The following is an 18,424-nucleotide window of genomic DNA, read 5'->3' on the forward strand; positions in this document are numbered from 1 at the left end:
AATGGAAATTGAACCAGGCCAACTGGCTCTCTTTCACAGCTCTCTCTGAACTGGATCCTGTCACCATCTGTAAACCATTGATCGACCACAGCATGGCAGCATGGACTGACTGTATTGTCCAGGCAGCTGCTCAGTGTATTCCTAAAACCTCAATACATTTCCCACAGTATCCTCGTCCTTGGTATAGCCCTGCTTGCCACATAGCAAGGAAAACTCAAAGCACTGGCTTGTGATACCTTTAGTAGATGCCCCACACTTTTAACCCACATTGCATTTCAGCAGGCTTGTGCACATGCTCAGCAAGTCAGGCATCAAAGCCAGAAGGAATCTTGGATTAAATACGCCTCTAGCATCTCTTCTGCTACCAGATCCAAAATCACATTCTCACCTATCCTCCTCACTTTCAGTGCATTTTCTTTCAGTGCATCATCAAAGAATATATATTCATGAGAACAAATGCATAGGAGGAGTTAATGTACATAAAGTGTTTCACACTCCTATTGGTGGTAGTGGGCTTTTGCTGCATAATTACATCATCATACAGTGTACAAATTCATATGAAATCAAGTGAAAATAAGTGGAAGTTTTTCACAAAGCTATTGGCATGTAATTCTCTTTAGCAGAATGCATGAAACAGCTGAAAAGATAATTAAAATCTGTAAAGAGATGAATAACAATCAACAATGCATTTTCATGTAAGAAAATGTTAACTTATATAATCTAAGTAGATTCTAGAGCCTGCTATTAAAGAATGTATGCTAGACTATTAAAAAAATATATTTTAATATCATATTCCATACTTTCTAAGATAAGTTTGTAAAGTAATGTTTTTTTATACTGCAGCACATTCTTTATTTTCTTTAATGGTAAAAAAATAATATAAATTAGAAATTAGATAAAATGAATAAACTGTAAAATATGGTCATTTCCACTCGTACAAATAATTTTTATAAAGTTATGGATATTTTTTCATTGTGTTACTTGTTTTTTTTATAGAAAACTTGCAATATCAGTAGCAACTATTGTATTTATGTAAGTTGGGTTTTACTGATTTTTATATATTTCATAAGAAGTTTTATTAATTTTTTTAAAAACATTGTTCCATAATTTTTGGTTTCCTTGCAGAAAAACAGCTATTGGACCATTAGTAACAGTCCGTATATTGTAAACCAGTCCCTGCTGATTCCACATGGAAAGGTTCTAAACATACAAGCTGGAGTTGAAGTTGTCTTTACTGACCCTGATGCAGGGATTGTTATAGAAGGTAATTGTTTTAAGAGTATCATTAATTATTTTTAACATTTAATAGAATTTTTTCTCTTATTCATTAGTATACTAAAAATTATTCCTAAAGAAGTACTTATATTTGGAACATTTTTTAATATTTAAACAAGAAATATGGAACTAGAATATATATTTGTGTAATTGAAATGTTTGAATGTTTTTAATAGTTCTGTTCATATTTTCTGAAACTGGCTATGATTTTACTAGATTGAAATTCATGCAATGAATGCAATTGAGGTTTCCAACAGCGACAAAATATAGTGTACAGACAGGGATAAAAACGTATAAAATTAGAACGTTGTTTTACGACCTACTTTTAAAAAACTGAGATTGTATATAGTTTTGAAACTGGGGCAATGGATGTAGCTGTTGGTACCATCAATGATTGAAACAGAAAGTTTGGCAAGTATACCAGCTAAATGAGTAACTGGAAATGAAAACAAATTGAAATATTAAATGAAATATAATTTTTTTTCTTTTGAAAGTTAGATAGACCTATAAACTTGATCAGGTAAAGTAAACTATAAAGTGATATTATAAATTTAATAAATCATAATATTGTCATTTAGATGTGTTGCATGAAAATGTTTTATATAAAAATCCAACATTGAATGTTAATGCATACAGGTTAGATTTGAGCTGCATTGTTCAAACGACAGAACTATAAGATTCTTTTTTATGTCTAAAGGTATTTTAGTAGGTCTCATGTACAGCACATTTCTGAAAGTTACCAGAACCTTATTCATTGGTTCATTTGTTTTTTAGTGTAAACCTACATAATAGGCTATCTGTACTATTCCCACTATGAATATCAAACTTCAGTTTTAGTGTTTCAAAAACTAGAAAGTCTCTTTTTTTATTTAGCCCAGCATGGCCAGGTGTTTATGGTGCTCATCTTGTAATCTGAGGGTCATAGGCTCAAGTCTTTGTCATACCAAACATACTTGCCCTTTCAGCTGCAGGGGCAATATATTGCAGTGTTAAATCCCACTATCTGTCAGTAAAAGAGAAACCTAAGAGTTGGCAATGGGTGGTGATGAGTAGCTGCCTTCCCTTTAGCCTTACACTACTAAAGTAGGGATGGTTAGTGCAGATAGTCCTCATGTAGCTTTGCATGAAATTCAAAGAAACAAAAACAGACTACTTTTATTATTTCTACCAGTATCCTGTGAACTGATATATATTTGATAGTCTTACATTTCATGAATATAGATGATTCTTGAGTTCATAATGTTCATACCTTGCACATTGTTCCAGTGATATATGATCATGATTTTGGTAAAATTCATTAACATGTATGATTTTTCTTCATAATCATAAGTTTTTTCATAATTTGTGACTTGCAAATTGTTTTACTTCAATATTATTGTTCTATTATGGTACAGAGGTAAGCTTGAGTGCTAAACATCAGGGTTTGATATGCTTTCGTTTAGTTCTTAAACACAAACAAAGTTTTAGTAACTTAACTGAAACCATAAGTAATACATATATACGTTTGAGATACATCACTATAAGATGAGTTTCAGTAAATGGAATGTAATTTCTGGTTATACATGGAAAATTAATTTTAATGTAATATGCAAAGTATTAAGATATCAAACATTGTCTTAAAATTTAAATACAAATCATATGATAAAGCATAACAAATATTACTACTGTTATAAAAGTGAAAAATTGCATTTTTTATGCAAACCAGCTATGTTTTTTAAATTAATTGAAATGAAGAAATTTAAATACTAGTGATTTATGTAAAAAGCTCAGACAACAGGCTGGGTAATGTTTATACAGTGTGATAGAAGTGTGTAAGCTGTATAATCTGTCATTAATTTAAATAAATGCTTAAACTGAATAGTTGATAATACTGAATGTGAATTATCTTTATTTTGTTGTGGAAAAATTATGTAACCGTACATGTATTATTTATTAAATTTTCTTAACTTATTTTAATCTTACTTAGTTGAACTTTCATTAAAAATACTTCAGTGGGCTTCATATTTTTTGATGTTAACTTAGTATCTTCATGCTATTTAATAAAATAATTTGTATTTTTATTTACTATCATATTTTCTAATAATTTACTTCTTACAAGTCAAGTTATATTTAATTTTTAGGTCAACTAATAGCTGAAGGCATAGAATCATTAGCAGTTAGCTTTTCCTCAGATAAAGTTAATGGTCAGCTAAATGCAGATACATATTGGAAAGGACTTCAGTTTAACAATGGAGGTAAGGTTTTGCTACATCTAATTATTTTTTCTGATAGTGGAGATAAGATTATACTCAAACTAATCTTGTTTCTCTAATACTGAAATTAAGGCTATACTACCACTAATGATGTTTTCTGATAGTAGATTGGCTACTACTACTACAAGTGATATTTTCTGATAATGGAAGTACAGTTGTATTACTACTAATGATTTTTTTCTGATAATAGAAGTATGGGTGTGTTATTACTAATGATGTTTTTCGATAGTAGGCTGGCTACTATTACTAATGATGTTTTCTGATAATGGAAGTATGGTTGTATTACAACTATTAATGATGTTTTCTGATAGTGGAGTTAAAGGTATTTTACTAATAATATTTTCAGACAGTTGAGGTAGTGTTTTGCTGGTTTCAATAATGTTTCAGATAGTGGAACTTGGGTTACTACTAATGTGGTTTTCTGACAGGGAGGTAAGATGATGATATCATTAATGATATTTCCTGATGGGCAAAAAAAGCTTATGTTGCTCATAATAATGTTTTTCTGGCAGTGTAATTAAGCTTGTGTTGCTATTACTAATGAATTAGTAATAATATTTCTTGTTTCTGACAGTAAAGGTAAGATTATTCTACTAATAATGATGTTTTCTGACAATGGAGATAAGATTATTCTATTAATAACGATGCTTTCTGATATTGGAGATAAATTATTCTATTAATAATGATGCTTTCTGACAGTGGAGATAATGTCTTGCTACTACATATGATATTTTCCAAAAAAGTAAGAAAATACTTTATCAACTATAAATCTTAATGCAAATAGAGTTAGTCTTCACAAAATGAATAGTATATAAGTGTAATAACTCATAATTATGTATGTGTTTAAAATGTAAATAATGTCTGAGTGCTAAATTGACAAGTTTGTATATTTATTTTTTAAGATTTGTATTAAGAAATATTAATTTGTACGTGTACAGTTAAACCCTTCTTAGTCATAGAAAGTTTTCTTCTTTGTAATTAGTAAGAATAGGCACTGTTATCGAATTCAAGAAAGAAATAATGTTGGTTTTTTCGACTTGTAAGATTTGAAATATTTTGAATACCCTAATTTTGCTCGAGTATAACATGAGAATAGTTAAATTAATATGTAAGTAGGTACAGAATAACAAAGGAATAAATGTTACAGTTATTTAAAGTACTTACACAGCATGTTTTAATGCACTTTACTTGCAGTATGAAAATATTTGGTAGTTTTAAGTATTGACTTAAAATTTAAAATATTATAAAATTTATATGTTGATATGTATTTTTACCAAAGCAAAATGAGCAAAATTGATCTATATCAATAATGTTTACTATCCTATAAACTATCGTAAACAGGTCATATCATTTATTTGTGATTATGTTGCTGCATCTCTTATTCAGATTGGTGAGTCAGATCACATATTGTTACATTAAGTTGGTCTTTCTTGACCAGTTATGTCAGGTATTGTTATACCATATATACTTCTTTTTGCCAAATTGACAAGTCAGATTAGGCATTATTAAATAAAATAGACTTCATCTGTTAGTCAGGTTGACAAGTTAGGCCAGGTACTGTTGCATTGAGTTAATTTTTCTCAGCCAGTTTAGGCATTTTTAAAAGCCAGTGAGTGAAAAAAGAAGAATATGTAATATATTAGTCATCCTATTTAGCTACATCTGTTTAAGAATAAACTTTACTATCATTCAGGAAACTTGGCAAATCAGCATGATATTGTTCTCCTTCTTGAAGTGGGTCAAGCAGTCACAGTGTCAATGAGAGAAAATTCCATTAGTAATTTTAAGAACTTATGAGTACAAGAATGTATATAATGCATGAACCAAATTATGGCTGCCATATTCAATGATGATGAGGTACCAGGACTCATCAGACTGGCTGAAACACAGCTGATAAAATTTCTGAGCCCAATTAGAAGTAAGTGCCATGTGCTCCTTTCAATCCATGTGGGAGGATGATGCTTCATGACGCCACGTATATATAATGATGATATAAGGTATATGATGATGTCGTAATCAGCTAGTGTTTTGATACTGTGTTACAAAAGTAACACACATCATAAATATGTATTATATATGAATTCTAAGACAGAGCCCCCATAAGCAAGACATTTTAACTAAAAGTTTAGATAAAACATTCTGTGTCCTAACCTTGGAGGTGGTAATATAGATTATTAAACCAAATATGTACTGTAAATGAAAATTACTTATCTAAATTTTTGATAGCATTGAAATAATCCGCCTTGTATTTTCATTTGCAAATTGAGTTGAATTGAGTGTAATAAAGCTTTTGGATAAGTTCACGTTTTAAAGATTAAATGGCTGAACTATTTAATTTATCTTCAGCTGTAGACAATTGTAAGTAATTTTTTATGATTTTTAGCTTGTAAATACCCTCTCTTTATTTGTGATGCATATTGGAAGACTACAAAAAATTCTTAGAGCAATACGTACTTTCTTTTGAAGAAAATGTTTCATACATTAATGTTTACATCTTTTCATTTTTACACTGTAAATACAACTATACAAATGTTTCATGCTATGAAAGCATCCATTTCACTGTCAGTTGTATGAAACATAAACAGTAACAACTTAAGTATCTGTTGCTTTTACTCTATATTTCAGTTATGAATTTTCATGTAGACATTTCTTCTCTAGGTACATCAATGTCTCTGCTTGATACCATATCAGTCAGTGGGGCTGAGACATGTGTAAAGACCTATGCAAATCAGGTGAAAGTTATCAATTCTGTCGTTTTTCATTGTTATGATGGAATAACTTTAGAGAAAGGCAAGCAACAAGAAAACATGTTGGCAAACACACATATTTATGATTTTAAACATCAAGGAATAACCCTGAAAAATGTTGAAGGAAACATCTCTCTCACAGGTGTACATGTTTCAAATGAAAAACATTTATCGAGGGATTGGTGTTTTTTCTTTAATACTCAGGACACAGGCTTGGACGTAAAGATACTTATTGAAAATAGTAGTTTTATCAGATGTTACTATGCCATGAATTTTTATATGAGGACAGGAACTTTTGATGTAACACTGAATAATTTAGTAATTAATGGGAGCTATTACTATGGTTTGATGTTTGATCTGAATTACAACACTGATTTGAATTTAAAGATTTTAAAGAGTAATTTTACAGATATTTCTGGTGGATATGCATTAGAGATGACAAGCTATGGATCCAGAAACGTATTTTTGAATGTTTTGATAAATGAATGCCAATTTGAGAATGTATACAGGGGAATATATTTAAATTTTTATTACCAGTATAATCAAGGAAATACAACAATATCAAATAATATTTTCCAAACTGTTTCATGCTCCTTTCTTAAATTGCTCTTAAATGAGAAGTCTCTAGTTAGATTTGATGGAAATCTCATTTCAAATAGCACTTGTAGCTGCTCCAAATTTGGAGAAATTGATATTCAAAATTATGATTCTTCATCCAGCCAAGAATGTGTGATAGAAGTATTTGGGAATAAGTTCACAAACAACAGTATTACAACAGACAGTGGTGTTATTTTTTTTATAACTGGTTTAAATGCTGAAAGATTAGATATAAAGAATAATTACTTTTTCAATAACTCAGCACAGTCTATGATTTTAACTAAATTAAACACCTCCTGTATTGTATACAATGTTTTTGATAACCCAAACTCAAAGTTTGAGATTCAATTTGAGGTTCCCATAGAAAATAATGATTTTTACCTCAATGCTACCATGAACTGGTGGGGAACAACAAATTCTTCTACCATCAGAGAACGGATATTTGACTTTTTCCATAATGTCAATTATATGATTGCTGAATTATCACCAATTTTGACATCACCTATTCCATCAGAAGAAGAATTTGCTGAGTACTCGACAATGTATAGTGACTTACAGGAAGAAGGCATTTTGGGTGGTATTATTTCTAATACAGAGAACTTAATATCAGATGCTTCCAACTGCACAGTGGTTTCTTACTCTCTTTTTGTTTCCTCTGAAGTTACTTGTACAATTACTGGACCTCAGTGCTTCTGGTTTAAAGAAGGAAGAGGAATACTTGTTGAAGGTATGTAACCAAGCAGTCTTTGACAACAGATTGTATGTTTGGTAGTAGAATGTAAAGTTTGAAATGTATTTATAGCTTAAAAAGGTATAAAATTGTTAAAATAAGTTTGTTGTCACATACACTTGTAAAAACTGTTAAGTAAATGTGTTACCTGAAACTTATTTCAGTTTTTATGTTTCTAGAATATTCATTCTTACTATTTTGATACTTATTATTTCTTCAAGTAATGTAAAATTATACTCATGACTTGTTTAGTTTTCATATAATATTTCATGGCCTGGAAGGTACCAAAAAAGTAGTATTTGACAGAAACTTATTTTAATAACATTATATGTTAGAAAAATACTTTCAAAACTCTTTTTCAGAACAGTATTGTTACCATAATTCTTGACATTACTTTCTACTGATACCGTCTGCTGTCTTTATAATATAAAGCTTTTTGGCCCATAATTTTAATCAGAAAAAAGCATTGACATTTAAGAGGTACAGTGATTTCTTAAGTTTTTGAATGAGTATTTTAAGTGCAATTTTTAAAATTTTTGTGCTATAAAATAAATGAACTAGCATTACTCATAATTAAAAAAATAAAAGATAATAGATGAGATTATTATTGGTGTTATCACTTTGCACGTAGTAAGCTCATTTTGTTTAAACCATAATATATATTTCTAGAAGTTAACTAATTACATTTTCTTATAGCAGTCTGATAGGAAAGGAATAATCTGTGAATTTGATCACTGACTTCTCATTGTTCTCTATAATAATTTATATGATCAGGTATACCATTATTAGCCATTTTCATTACCATTTTTCTTTATATATGTTGATTATCCATAATATTTTGAATTGTGAATCACTTGGTTTTGAAGTCAGATATTCTAGGCATATGATTTTGTATTACATATATTAAAAAAAAAAGCCAAAAGGGAAGCAAGTTACTGTTGAGATTTTCTCCTGTTATGCATATTGTATGTAGTGGGATAACTTGAAAACCAAACCAAAAAGCTTTAACAACTGTTAGTTAATATCTGCATATTGGATACAAAGATTTCCTTGTTGTGAAAGGTATGGATAATTTTAATTGTATCATATTGGGCTAATGTGCATCTTGCACCATTTTCATATTTTAATAAACCTATAGAAATGTTTTTAAATCTTATACTCAGTATTATGTACTTACTATAATGATTTTTAAATGTATGATCATAAATATTTGAAAGAACACAGCTTTTGTGCTGTGTAAGCAACACAGAAATTGTAAAAAAAATCTGAATACAATGCAACCTTTTATGAGTCAATTAATATTATTTTTATTTTGATTAGGGTTACTTCAAATTCAAGGAGAGGGTGATAACATAGTTGTCTTGGAGCAAGATTTATCAAATAAAGGTAGAAAGTGGGGTGGCTTGCATTTCAAAAATTCTTCAGGTAAATGCTCTTCTTTTCATAAACATGAAATTCACTTACTAAAAGTTTATATACACCTTTAGTATGGCAAAAATATTATGCAGTGTCACTAGTATAAACCTTTTTATCAACAAAAGTCGAGACTAATCATGGCTTTACTATAGCACAATATTGTGTTAAGTCTATTCATATTCAGATTGCATAAGTTTTAGATAATTATTTGGTTGGTTATATTATTTTGAATTTAAATATAAATAGAAAAATCAAGATTTTGCTTAATAACATATTTACTTTGCCAATAAAATGCAGGGTAATGATAGAATACACAATTAAGAATTATCTCTCTCTCATCCCCCACTGGTACAGTGGTAAGTCTATGGATTTACAATGCTAAAATCAAGGGTTTGATTCCCCTCTGTGGACTCAGCAGATAGCCCGATGTGGCTTTGCTATAAGAAAACACACACACACTCCTTATCTCTGTCTTTTTTTTTTAATATTGTACTGGATTTAATTGAAACCAGTATTGTTGTTTTTTTAATATTTCTGAAAAATATATAATACATCAAACATGCCAAGTAGAGTTTTTAAAAAGTATAGCTTCTAATTTAATATTTTTAACTGAATATGTGTAGAGTCTGTCCAATGGACCAACCCGGTAATGAAGAAAAAATATTAACTATGAATCAAATTTACTTTGTGTATCTACATGAAATTCAAATATGTGAGCTTAAAGTAAAATGTACAAATATGTTTTATACAAAAATCAATTGTGTTACAATTTCTGTTCTTAAAATACACTTGTAAATTCGTTACATCATTCTGTTTCAGACTAACAAGTTGGAATGCAGAATGATATTTTTGTATAAAGTAAAAATACTTTTGTTCAGAGTACAGTTTGCACATTGCATATACATAAATTCTAAAATCTCTGAAATGTATATTTATAGTGTTTGTCAGTATCTCCTGACATTGTATTTGGTATTTGTTTTTTTTCCTATCATGAGCTATTATTAAATCAGAAGTATAGGGTAACATAAATAGTTGAATGTTACTTTGTAAAAGATTATGACACTTACACTTTTACCACCACATATGTACGTAGGGATAAAACAAAATTATATTTACTGAATCCGTATATCTTGATCTATATGTGATTATCGGATATTGCAACAGCAATTTGTAACCTCCTGTAATTCTTTTGTAATGGATTATAGTGTAGTGAGAGATCTCTTGATTTTCTCAGGAGGAAAGCAATGGTGACTTTTAGAAGGTTCATGGTCAATAAAATTTTATATTCATTAAACTATTTTACATAAAAACACTGAAAGTATTTACTTCTTACTGAATTATTTACTTGTCACACCTTATAATTTATTTTTTTAATTTTAAACACAAGTATTATACTCATGGTGAGCATGTTTATGTCCTCTTCTTGATCTACATATAAGCAAGCATAAAATTAATACTCAAACTGAAGAAAAAAGATTTATCAGATGAGAAACTTATTGTTTCAAATTTATTATAAAAAATAAGTATAATCAGTGGCATTGCTATGAAATTCGGGTCTTCAGTCAAAAAATACATTTTGTTTAATTTTAGAAAACTTCTGAAGTTGTTCATTTGAAGATAAATTTATGAGTTTTCAGTTCCTTATTCATTGTATTCTTATTTAATCACCTTAGAAAGAGTAGCTTCAATTCTCAGCAGCTTAAGTCTTTTTTAGTAGTTTTGGCCTGTTTATTGAATTTCTCTTGTATTTCTTGATAATATTCAGTTTGCATACAGAATTGTTTGTTTGTATTTGTATTGAGTACTGGCACCATAAATATAGCAACAAAGTAGTTATAAACATTAGTAAGACTTTAGGATGTGTAATGGGACTTAATTATTTATAAAATATTAAAATTAAAAATTAAAAGATAAAGTTATTCATTTGAAGATAAATTTACGAGTTTTCAGTTCCTTATTCATTGTATTCTTATTTAATCACCTTAGAAAGAGTAGCTTCAATTCTCAGTAGCTTAAGTCTTTTTTAGTATTTTTGGCCTATTTTTTGAATTTCTCTTGTATTTCTTGATAATATTCAGTTTGCATACAGAATTATTTGTTTATATTTGTATTGAGTACTGGCACCATAAATATAGCAACAAAGTAGTTATATACATTAGTAAGACTTTACGATGTGTAATGGGACTTAATTATTTATAAAAGATTAAAATCTGTAACCAAAGATGCCTTCAAGATCTCCTGGCATAAGAGTTATTGGAAATAAACTAGCGCATAAGGGAGGCCAAATGCCTGAACTATTTCATAATTATATAATAGTTGGGTAGTCATATGATAACAAATGTTATAACAAGATAATTATCAGGTTGTCCAGAAATAAATGTCAGAATTCTCACTATGACATTTAGAAGCTGAATACTGAGTAACTTGTCATCGATTGGTTTGTTTAATCCAATGTTTGTCGCTTGCAAGGTGTCTTAATTGTCTGCTGTTTCAACTCTACTTAGAGTAAGTTTTGCAATCCCCAAGGCAGCATGGACAAAAAGCTACTGAAACTACATGGAACATCAACCAAGCATTCGGTCATGAATCTGTTACTGAACATACATTTCAACATTGGTTCCAAAGGTTTCGACATGGAGATGAAAGTCTGGAAGACCATGCAGGTTGTGGAAGGAAGCCATCCTTAGATGAAACCACATTCAGGTAAGCAATTGAGACAGATCCTCACACAACAGTACATGAGCTTGCAGAAAAGATAAGCACAAGAAAATCAAGCATTGCCAAACACCTGAGTGCAATTGGAAAGACGAAAAAGTTGAATAAATGGATTCCTTTTGAGCTGAACGAAGATCAACAAAATCGACATTACACAACCTGTCAAGAATGATGCTCCAAAAACTTAATGGATTGGGAATCATAAACCTTATTCTCCAGAACTTTTCCTTACAGATTTTTATTTTTTTAAGCACTTGAGAACTTTTTGAACAATAAATGCTTTCAAAACCAGGCAGCTACAGAAGAAGTTATTGGGGAGCTCATTGACCATAGAATCTCTTACTTCTATGGCAGAGACATAAATAGCATTGTCACACATTGACAGAAATGTGTTGAAGCAAATGGTGCTTACTTTGATTAAAGCATGTTTTACAATACTGGTTTATACTTTTTCAAACTTTGCAGTTCAAAAAGAGATTTATTTCTGGCAATCAAATAAATATTGTTAATTTAAAGGGGGAAATATGGATCATCGTAAAGGTACAGAAACAAATTGGTTCAAAATGCAAAGATATTTTCAGGCCTACAGCTAGAGACTCTAAAAAAGTAAGCAAACTACATTAGAAATAGTGTCTACATTATTTTCTCAGGCTAAAAATCCATATTTTGACTTAAACATGGAAGCAGCTAGAAATGGATGAATTTTGAATTTTCTTTAACAGTCAAAAAATAAACTTTTTTGTTTTGCTATTATTAATATTGAACAACTCTAGCCATTAAGGTAAAAGATCTTCAGTGTTAGTTCAAGAACAAGTTTGCTTTTTCAAATGGTGTTTGCCCTTATGCTCTATTAGAATATGTGTTAAATTCCTGGGCAAACATATTATGAACCACTATCATGGTTCTTGATATTGTCTACAGTAATGTGTAGCAGTTTGTACATGCAAATGTTGAATCAAATCCAAAACTACAAACAACACTATTTGTACGATTAAAAATCAGTTGTCAGTAATATCAGTATTGCTTTCATTTCATAAATTTAACTTAGTTGGTTTTGGTTGCATTTTCAAGGTCATATAATCAAATGTACTCTGTGTTTCAAACATATTTCCTCACCATTCATCAAAGTTGATTTGGTATTAAGATAGATATTTATATTTAAAATGAAAATAATAAATTATGAATTAGGCCTCTATCAGGGCTAGGGACTCAAGAGACTATTTGGATTATTCTTATGTTACTGATCATGCTAAATGATTTGGAATGATACAAAGTTATAAAGCTATAAAAGCTACAAAATTCAGAGGTAGTAAAATTTCAGATGTCAGTTTATTCATCAAAAAACTTCATTACTTTTGGAGAGGAAATCTGTAAAATGTGTCACATTTAATTAAATACTGAACTTATGAGTAAATTACTAGAATTATATATATATATATTTATTCCTACAATTTTTCCAAATGTAAGAGTAAAGTATAAAGTATATTTGGATTTTTTGTAGTCACAGTCTGGAATATTTTAATGTAAATATTGGTTCTTTTTTAGGCCAATTGTTTCATGAAAAATTGATTTCATCTTACTGTTCATGCTTTTTTATCAGGTAATATGCTTGATGAAGTATAACAGAAGGTAAAAGTACAAGTTACTACTATATTATCTTGAATGAGACTAGCAGACAATCACTTTTAAATATTTTTCAGTTAACAGAACTAATATTTACTTAAACTATAGTTTTTCATGTAATTGTGATACTTAATAAGATGATTTTATTCTGACCTCTTTATAATAAGATAATGAAAAAACTTGAAAACATATACTGTAGTAAAGTATGTTAATTCCTTTTATTTGCTTATTATCCATTTATAGGCATTGATGGCCAGTTGTAACAGACTAATTAGCTTTAGTAGAAAAAAAGCTGGCTTAGTAAATACCATTTTATGTTTTCAAAGTCTGTTTATGACCCTTTTACAAATTCCAATGACCCACTTTTGGGCATTACCCATGAGTTGAGAAATGCTGCTATATTGTATTTGGTATTATTAACTGTGTGACTCATATCCATATAAGGGTGATTTAGTAGTATTTGCTTGAATAACTCAGTATTTTAAGTTATTAGATTTGTTAACACATTCAATATTTTTTTTATTATATTTAAGTGCAATAATGAACCTGTTATCCTTTCACTTGTATGTATTTGAAAAGCCACCATTTGCACAGTTCTATTTGAACAAGTTGATAAATCATAAAGAACTGACTGAATAAACTGGTGTAATCACTCATCTTATATACAAAGTATAAAGGTAACCTGAGCAGTAATTACTGAGATTAATTGCAGTATTGATGGTATTTTTGTTTAATATGTTTTGTATGACTTGTATTTTATTAGGGACTGAAAACAATGAATTTTTGGACCCACAAGCAATTTGATGCATAAATAGTTTAGAAAAATTTCCTTCAAAGATATAATGGGGTCCATATGGACCTCATTAATAATAACTCTACCATTAGTTAGCTATGCTACTAAATGTGATCATGGTTAAAAACAAATACACCTTTTTTAGTTGCCTACATCGAAAAGTGTTTTGTAAAGTCATTATATGCCAGCCTACAGATGTTTCTCTTGCTTTTCTTTCATTACCCCAAGAAAAAAAACCTACCCTGCATATACATTATAAAAGTCATTTTCAAAATCCAGTTTTTATGCTGGCAAGAAAAGAGTAGTCTAAGAGTTGGCAGTGAATAATGTTGACTAACTATCTTTCTCCAAGTTTATCAGTTCGAAGTGTGGGATAGCTGGTGAAAATAACCCTTGGCTAACTTTGTATAAATTTCGTCAAACAAATATACAAAAACTTATCCATTTGTTACATTTGATCTTAAGCTCAAAAAAGAGATTTTACATTAATGTTTCAGAAACTTTTATCACATTTTAGCCTTTGTGCAATATTTATTTTAGACATATCTTAATTTCTTTTTTCAGTATGGGGTTCGAGAAATAATAAGGATTAAGTCAAATCAACTTACATAAGTTTAACAGACCCATTTTAATAACTGCCCTTACTCTTCAATTACATGATATGCTATCAGAAACAACCTAATAAATAAACAGTTACATATGTGGTTTTTCACAAATTACCAACAGATGTTAGACCTGCTTAGATTAGAAGCTGTAACAGGTATAAGTTCTGAATAATGAGACAAGACACAAGTTTCATACACAAAGCAATATTTAACTACTATTCATAATTCAATGAACAATGATCAACACAATATTTTATAATATGCTGAAAAACTGGGCATATGAATCTCTGTGTACCTCAGAGTGAGAAGTGTGAAATTAGAAAGAACTTTAATAATAATAAAAATACCTTAATAATAAATCAAGTACTTACTAGTGCTTGTTCTTCCCTTTGTAACTGAAACTATAGCAAAAGTAAAGAAAGTCAGCCTCAAGTTGATTCAAGTAAAGTTAGAGTAAAGCAAAGTTTAATCATTATGTAAAATCCAAGTCATCATTGAATTTCACCAAAACAACTTTACTCATTAAATGATTTTAATAGTGGTGAAGCCAACACTACACTAACATTATCAATACTTCACACATAAAATGAAACAAAGTTTAAAATATTTTTACTTAAGACAAATCTAAAACACAAAAGTAAAAGTGAGTGCTTACTCTTGCTTTAACAAATAGAAGTCAAAGTAAAAGTTAGATATTTTGTTCATAGAAAGCAAATGCTAACACTACACTCTTTTAAGAGTTGTTATTAAGTAGAGCAAAAGAAAATACTTGTTACATAGAACTCTAACATAAAAACGTTAATAGTTTATGCAGAAAGATCAAATGAAACTGAAAGTACACATCAAATCTGAACTCCCTAACAAATATGAGCTTAAGTACCTACTTATTTTTAACTTCTTAACATACTCAAGCCCATGCTGCACTATTTGCCTCTTATGGTTAGTGGGATATGTGTGTATTAACACTCCTACGAAAAGTGGGGCCTAATAGGCCCCAGAGCAACTTGAAAGGTTATTAATATTAGGCTAATAATTTTGTATTTAAATGAAATTGCCATTTAAATCCACTAATGAATGGATTAACGAGATTCCCACTGTCCCTATCTACTATCTAGCGAAACCACAGCCAGGGGAACGGGCTTGGAGAAATCAGGACTAGAAACGTCTTTTCGTAGGAGTGTTAAGGGTATCACTGTCTGCAGCTAGTTCCTGATTTGCTAACATGTCACAACTTAGAGAAAATTGAAAGTAACTCATTGGAATGGCTTGCTGTTTTCTAAGAAAGAACTATGAAAAACTTAATTTTGAAAATTTTAAAATAAAGGGGTGGAAAACATATTTACATATCTTTTAGTACTTTTATTTATAATACATGTAATCATAATACTGAGTATAGTTGTACTCACAACCATTTTTGCTGATGATATTAATAACTATTTGAAGTGAAATAACCTGTTTAGTAATATTTTTAGTGATCATTTAAAAAGTTAATTACTTCCAAAACAATTATGGAATGCAATTTAAACCTAACTTGAACAACAAGATACTTTTGCTATAGTTTGAAGTTTAAATCATGTTTATATGATTAGTATATGAAATGAAAACAACTTTTAAAGTAACATATTTGTTTGCTTTTTCTATAGAAAACTGCATTGTGATGGGATGCAATATTACTGGTGCCTTAATAGGGATCAAAGCAACTGGTTATTTACCAAATATTACAAATACTGTGGTTAGTAATTGTGGTGTAGGACTAGAAGCTTCCATAGAAACATCCAAAGATTCTGTTCTTTATAATTCAAGTTTTTTGAGCAATGATGGGATTGGTGTAAGCATTACAGTAGAAGAACCAACATCAGAAATTAACATCTGTCTGTCTCATTCAGTCATCATTCAAAACTCCAAAGGACTTTCCTTAGATGTCAGCTCTAGTGCAAATATCCAATTTGTGGTGGAACATAGTAAGATCATCAATAATACTGACTTGGGATTCTCAGTAGCTATTCCTCGTGGTCTATTTTTGCTAACTGATTCTGTTTTGGAAATCAGTCATGAATATGTATATGGTGCTATCTTGGGAAAAATAACCTCAGAACAAGACAATAATTTTGTAAGTGTTTTATTTGAGGTGGATGGATTTACCTTTCTCATATTACTAGTACAATATGCAAATATTGTGTATATTATTCCACAGTAGTGTGTGTATTTCAATTTTCTGCATAATGTTAAATTTATCAAACTCTAATCTAGAACTTGCTAAATCTAGTTCATGCATATACTAAATTCAACCTGAGATGCTACTTTTTATGGCAGATATAGGCAAGAAAGTTATGCATTGTTTCATTAGATTATTTTATGTACTTAAAATAATTCACATTTTAGGCTTTATGCAATATTTAATGATTAGCTGTACTAAGTCAATTGATAACTCAATATAGCTGTAATCATTCAGATTTAAAGTAAATTTGCCTTATATGTATTTCTATTGGGTGAACTTCTCTTTCCTGTGTTCTTGGTTTATCCTTCAATTACTACACTACTGTGTCAATATAATCTTTAATTTTTGAATCACTTGAAATGCTTGCCTATAATTTTGCTGTGATTGTCACATTATTTTCAGAAAATATAAGGCATAAATTATTATGAGCAAAAAGGATTCAACAGGTTGTAATTCCTTACAAATTTAGTAATACATGGCTATTTACCAAATATAACACACTGTTGTTAATAATTATGGCATAGAATACTACTGTTTAACTGTGGGTAATGGTAATATTAGCATAACTATTACATTGGAATACCCTTTTCACATCCACATTTAAATTTTTTAAATTTAAATTTAAAGATACCCATTTACTTTTGTGAACATATTTTTCAGCTCATGTAGAGCATGGGATGTTTTCAGAAAGTGGCAAAAATTATTGTTTTAAAATAATTTATTCACAACAAGTCAAACTTATGTACAAAACTTTGTTGCACTGTTGGTAATCACAGTTGTATCCAGTGTATTAAATAATTGTCTCTTTCTCATCAAAGTTCACACAAGTGAGTTCAATTACTTTAGAAAACCTTTTGACAAGATAAATTATTCCACTCTATTTGTGTTATTATAAAACAAACTGTGAAGCTCACTTGAATAATCATCCATTGCAGCTAAACTGATACACAGTTTAACTTCACTTTTATTTTCACTTTCACAAGCTTACTTAATTAACTTTGTCACTTATTACTTAACAGAGATCTAGAACTTTTTACAACATATGAAACGTTATGATGTAACAACACTCAATGAATCAATGAAAAAAACTTAGAAGGATTGAGTAATGTGTTGTCAATTTACAACTATACATAAAGACGTTTTGAGATCATACACAAAGTCTCCTTATATAGCCCCTCAGTGTGGATTCCTGTACGTGGTGAGGGGACCTCCCAGGGAAGGTTCTTTTCTTTCAGGTTACCTCCTCTGGGATCCAAACATCCACCCACGTGTTTGCTGTGTATGGTGACTAGTGAAGGAGAGGAGAGGATCCTGGTGGCTGAGGGGTCCAACCCTAACACACCACTTTGGCCTTGAATTCCTGTAGACGGGTGGCCTTTGGGTGGCCCCCTATGGGTCACTTGGCTAGTCCACTTGGGCTAAAGTCAACCAAGTACCAGTGTTGGAAGTTCTC

General features: G+C 29.9%; 1 protein-coding gene across 4 annotated transcripts in view; it reads left to right on the plus strand.

The window, feature by feature from the left end:
- Positions 1-18,424, plus strand: part of LOC143229050 (uncharacterized) — a 180,616-nt gene that overhangs the window by 42,035 nt on the left and 120,157 nt on the right. For 3 of the 4 annotated variants that reach the window (XM_076460759.1, XM_076460761.1, XM_076460760.1), the window contains exons 5-9: positions 1,126-1,264; positions 3,396-3,509; positions 6,186-7,598; positions 8,922-9,026; positions 16,397-16,863. In XM_076460759.1, the coding sequence (XP_076316874.1) occupies positions 1,126-1,264; positions 3,396-3,509; positions 6,186-7,598; positions 8,922-9,026; positions 16,397-16,863 (2,238 nt within the window). The remainder of the gene's footprint in view (positions 1-1,125; positions 1,265-3,395; positions 3,510-6,185; positions 7,599-8,921; positions 9,027-16,396; positions 16,864-18,424) is intronic. The other variant, XM_076460762.1, reaches the window with a different exon arrangement.

This window comes from Tachypleus tridentatus, chromosome 10 (genome assembly GCF_004210375.1).
Source record: "Tachypleus tridentatus isolate NWPU-2018 chromosome 10, ASM421037v1, whole genome shotgun sequence".
NCBI classification, from domain to species: Eukaryota; Metazoa; Arthropoda; class Merostomata; order Xiphosura; family Limulidae; genus Tachypleus; species Tachypleus tridentatus.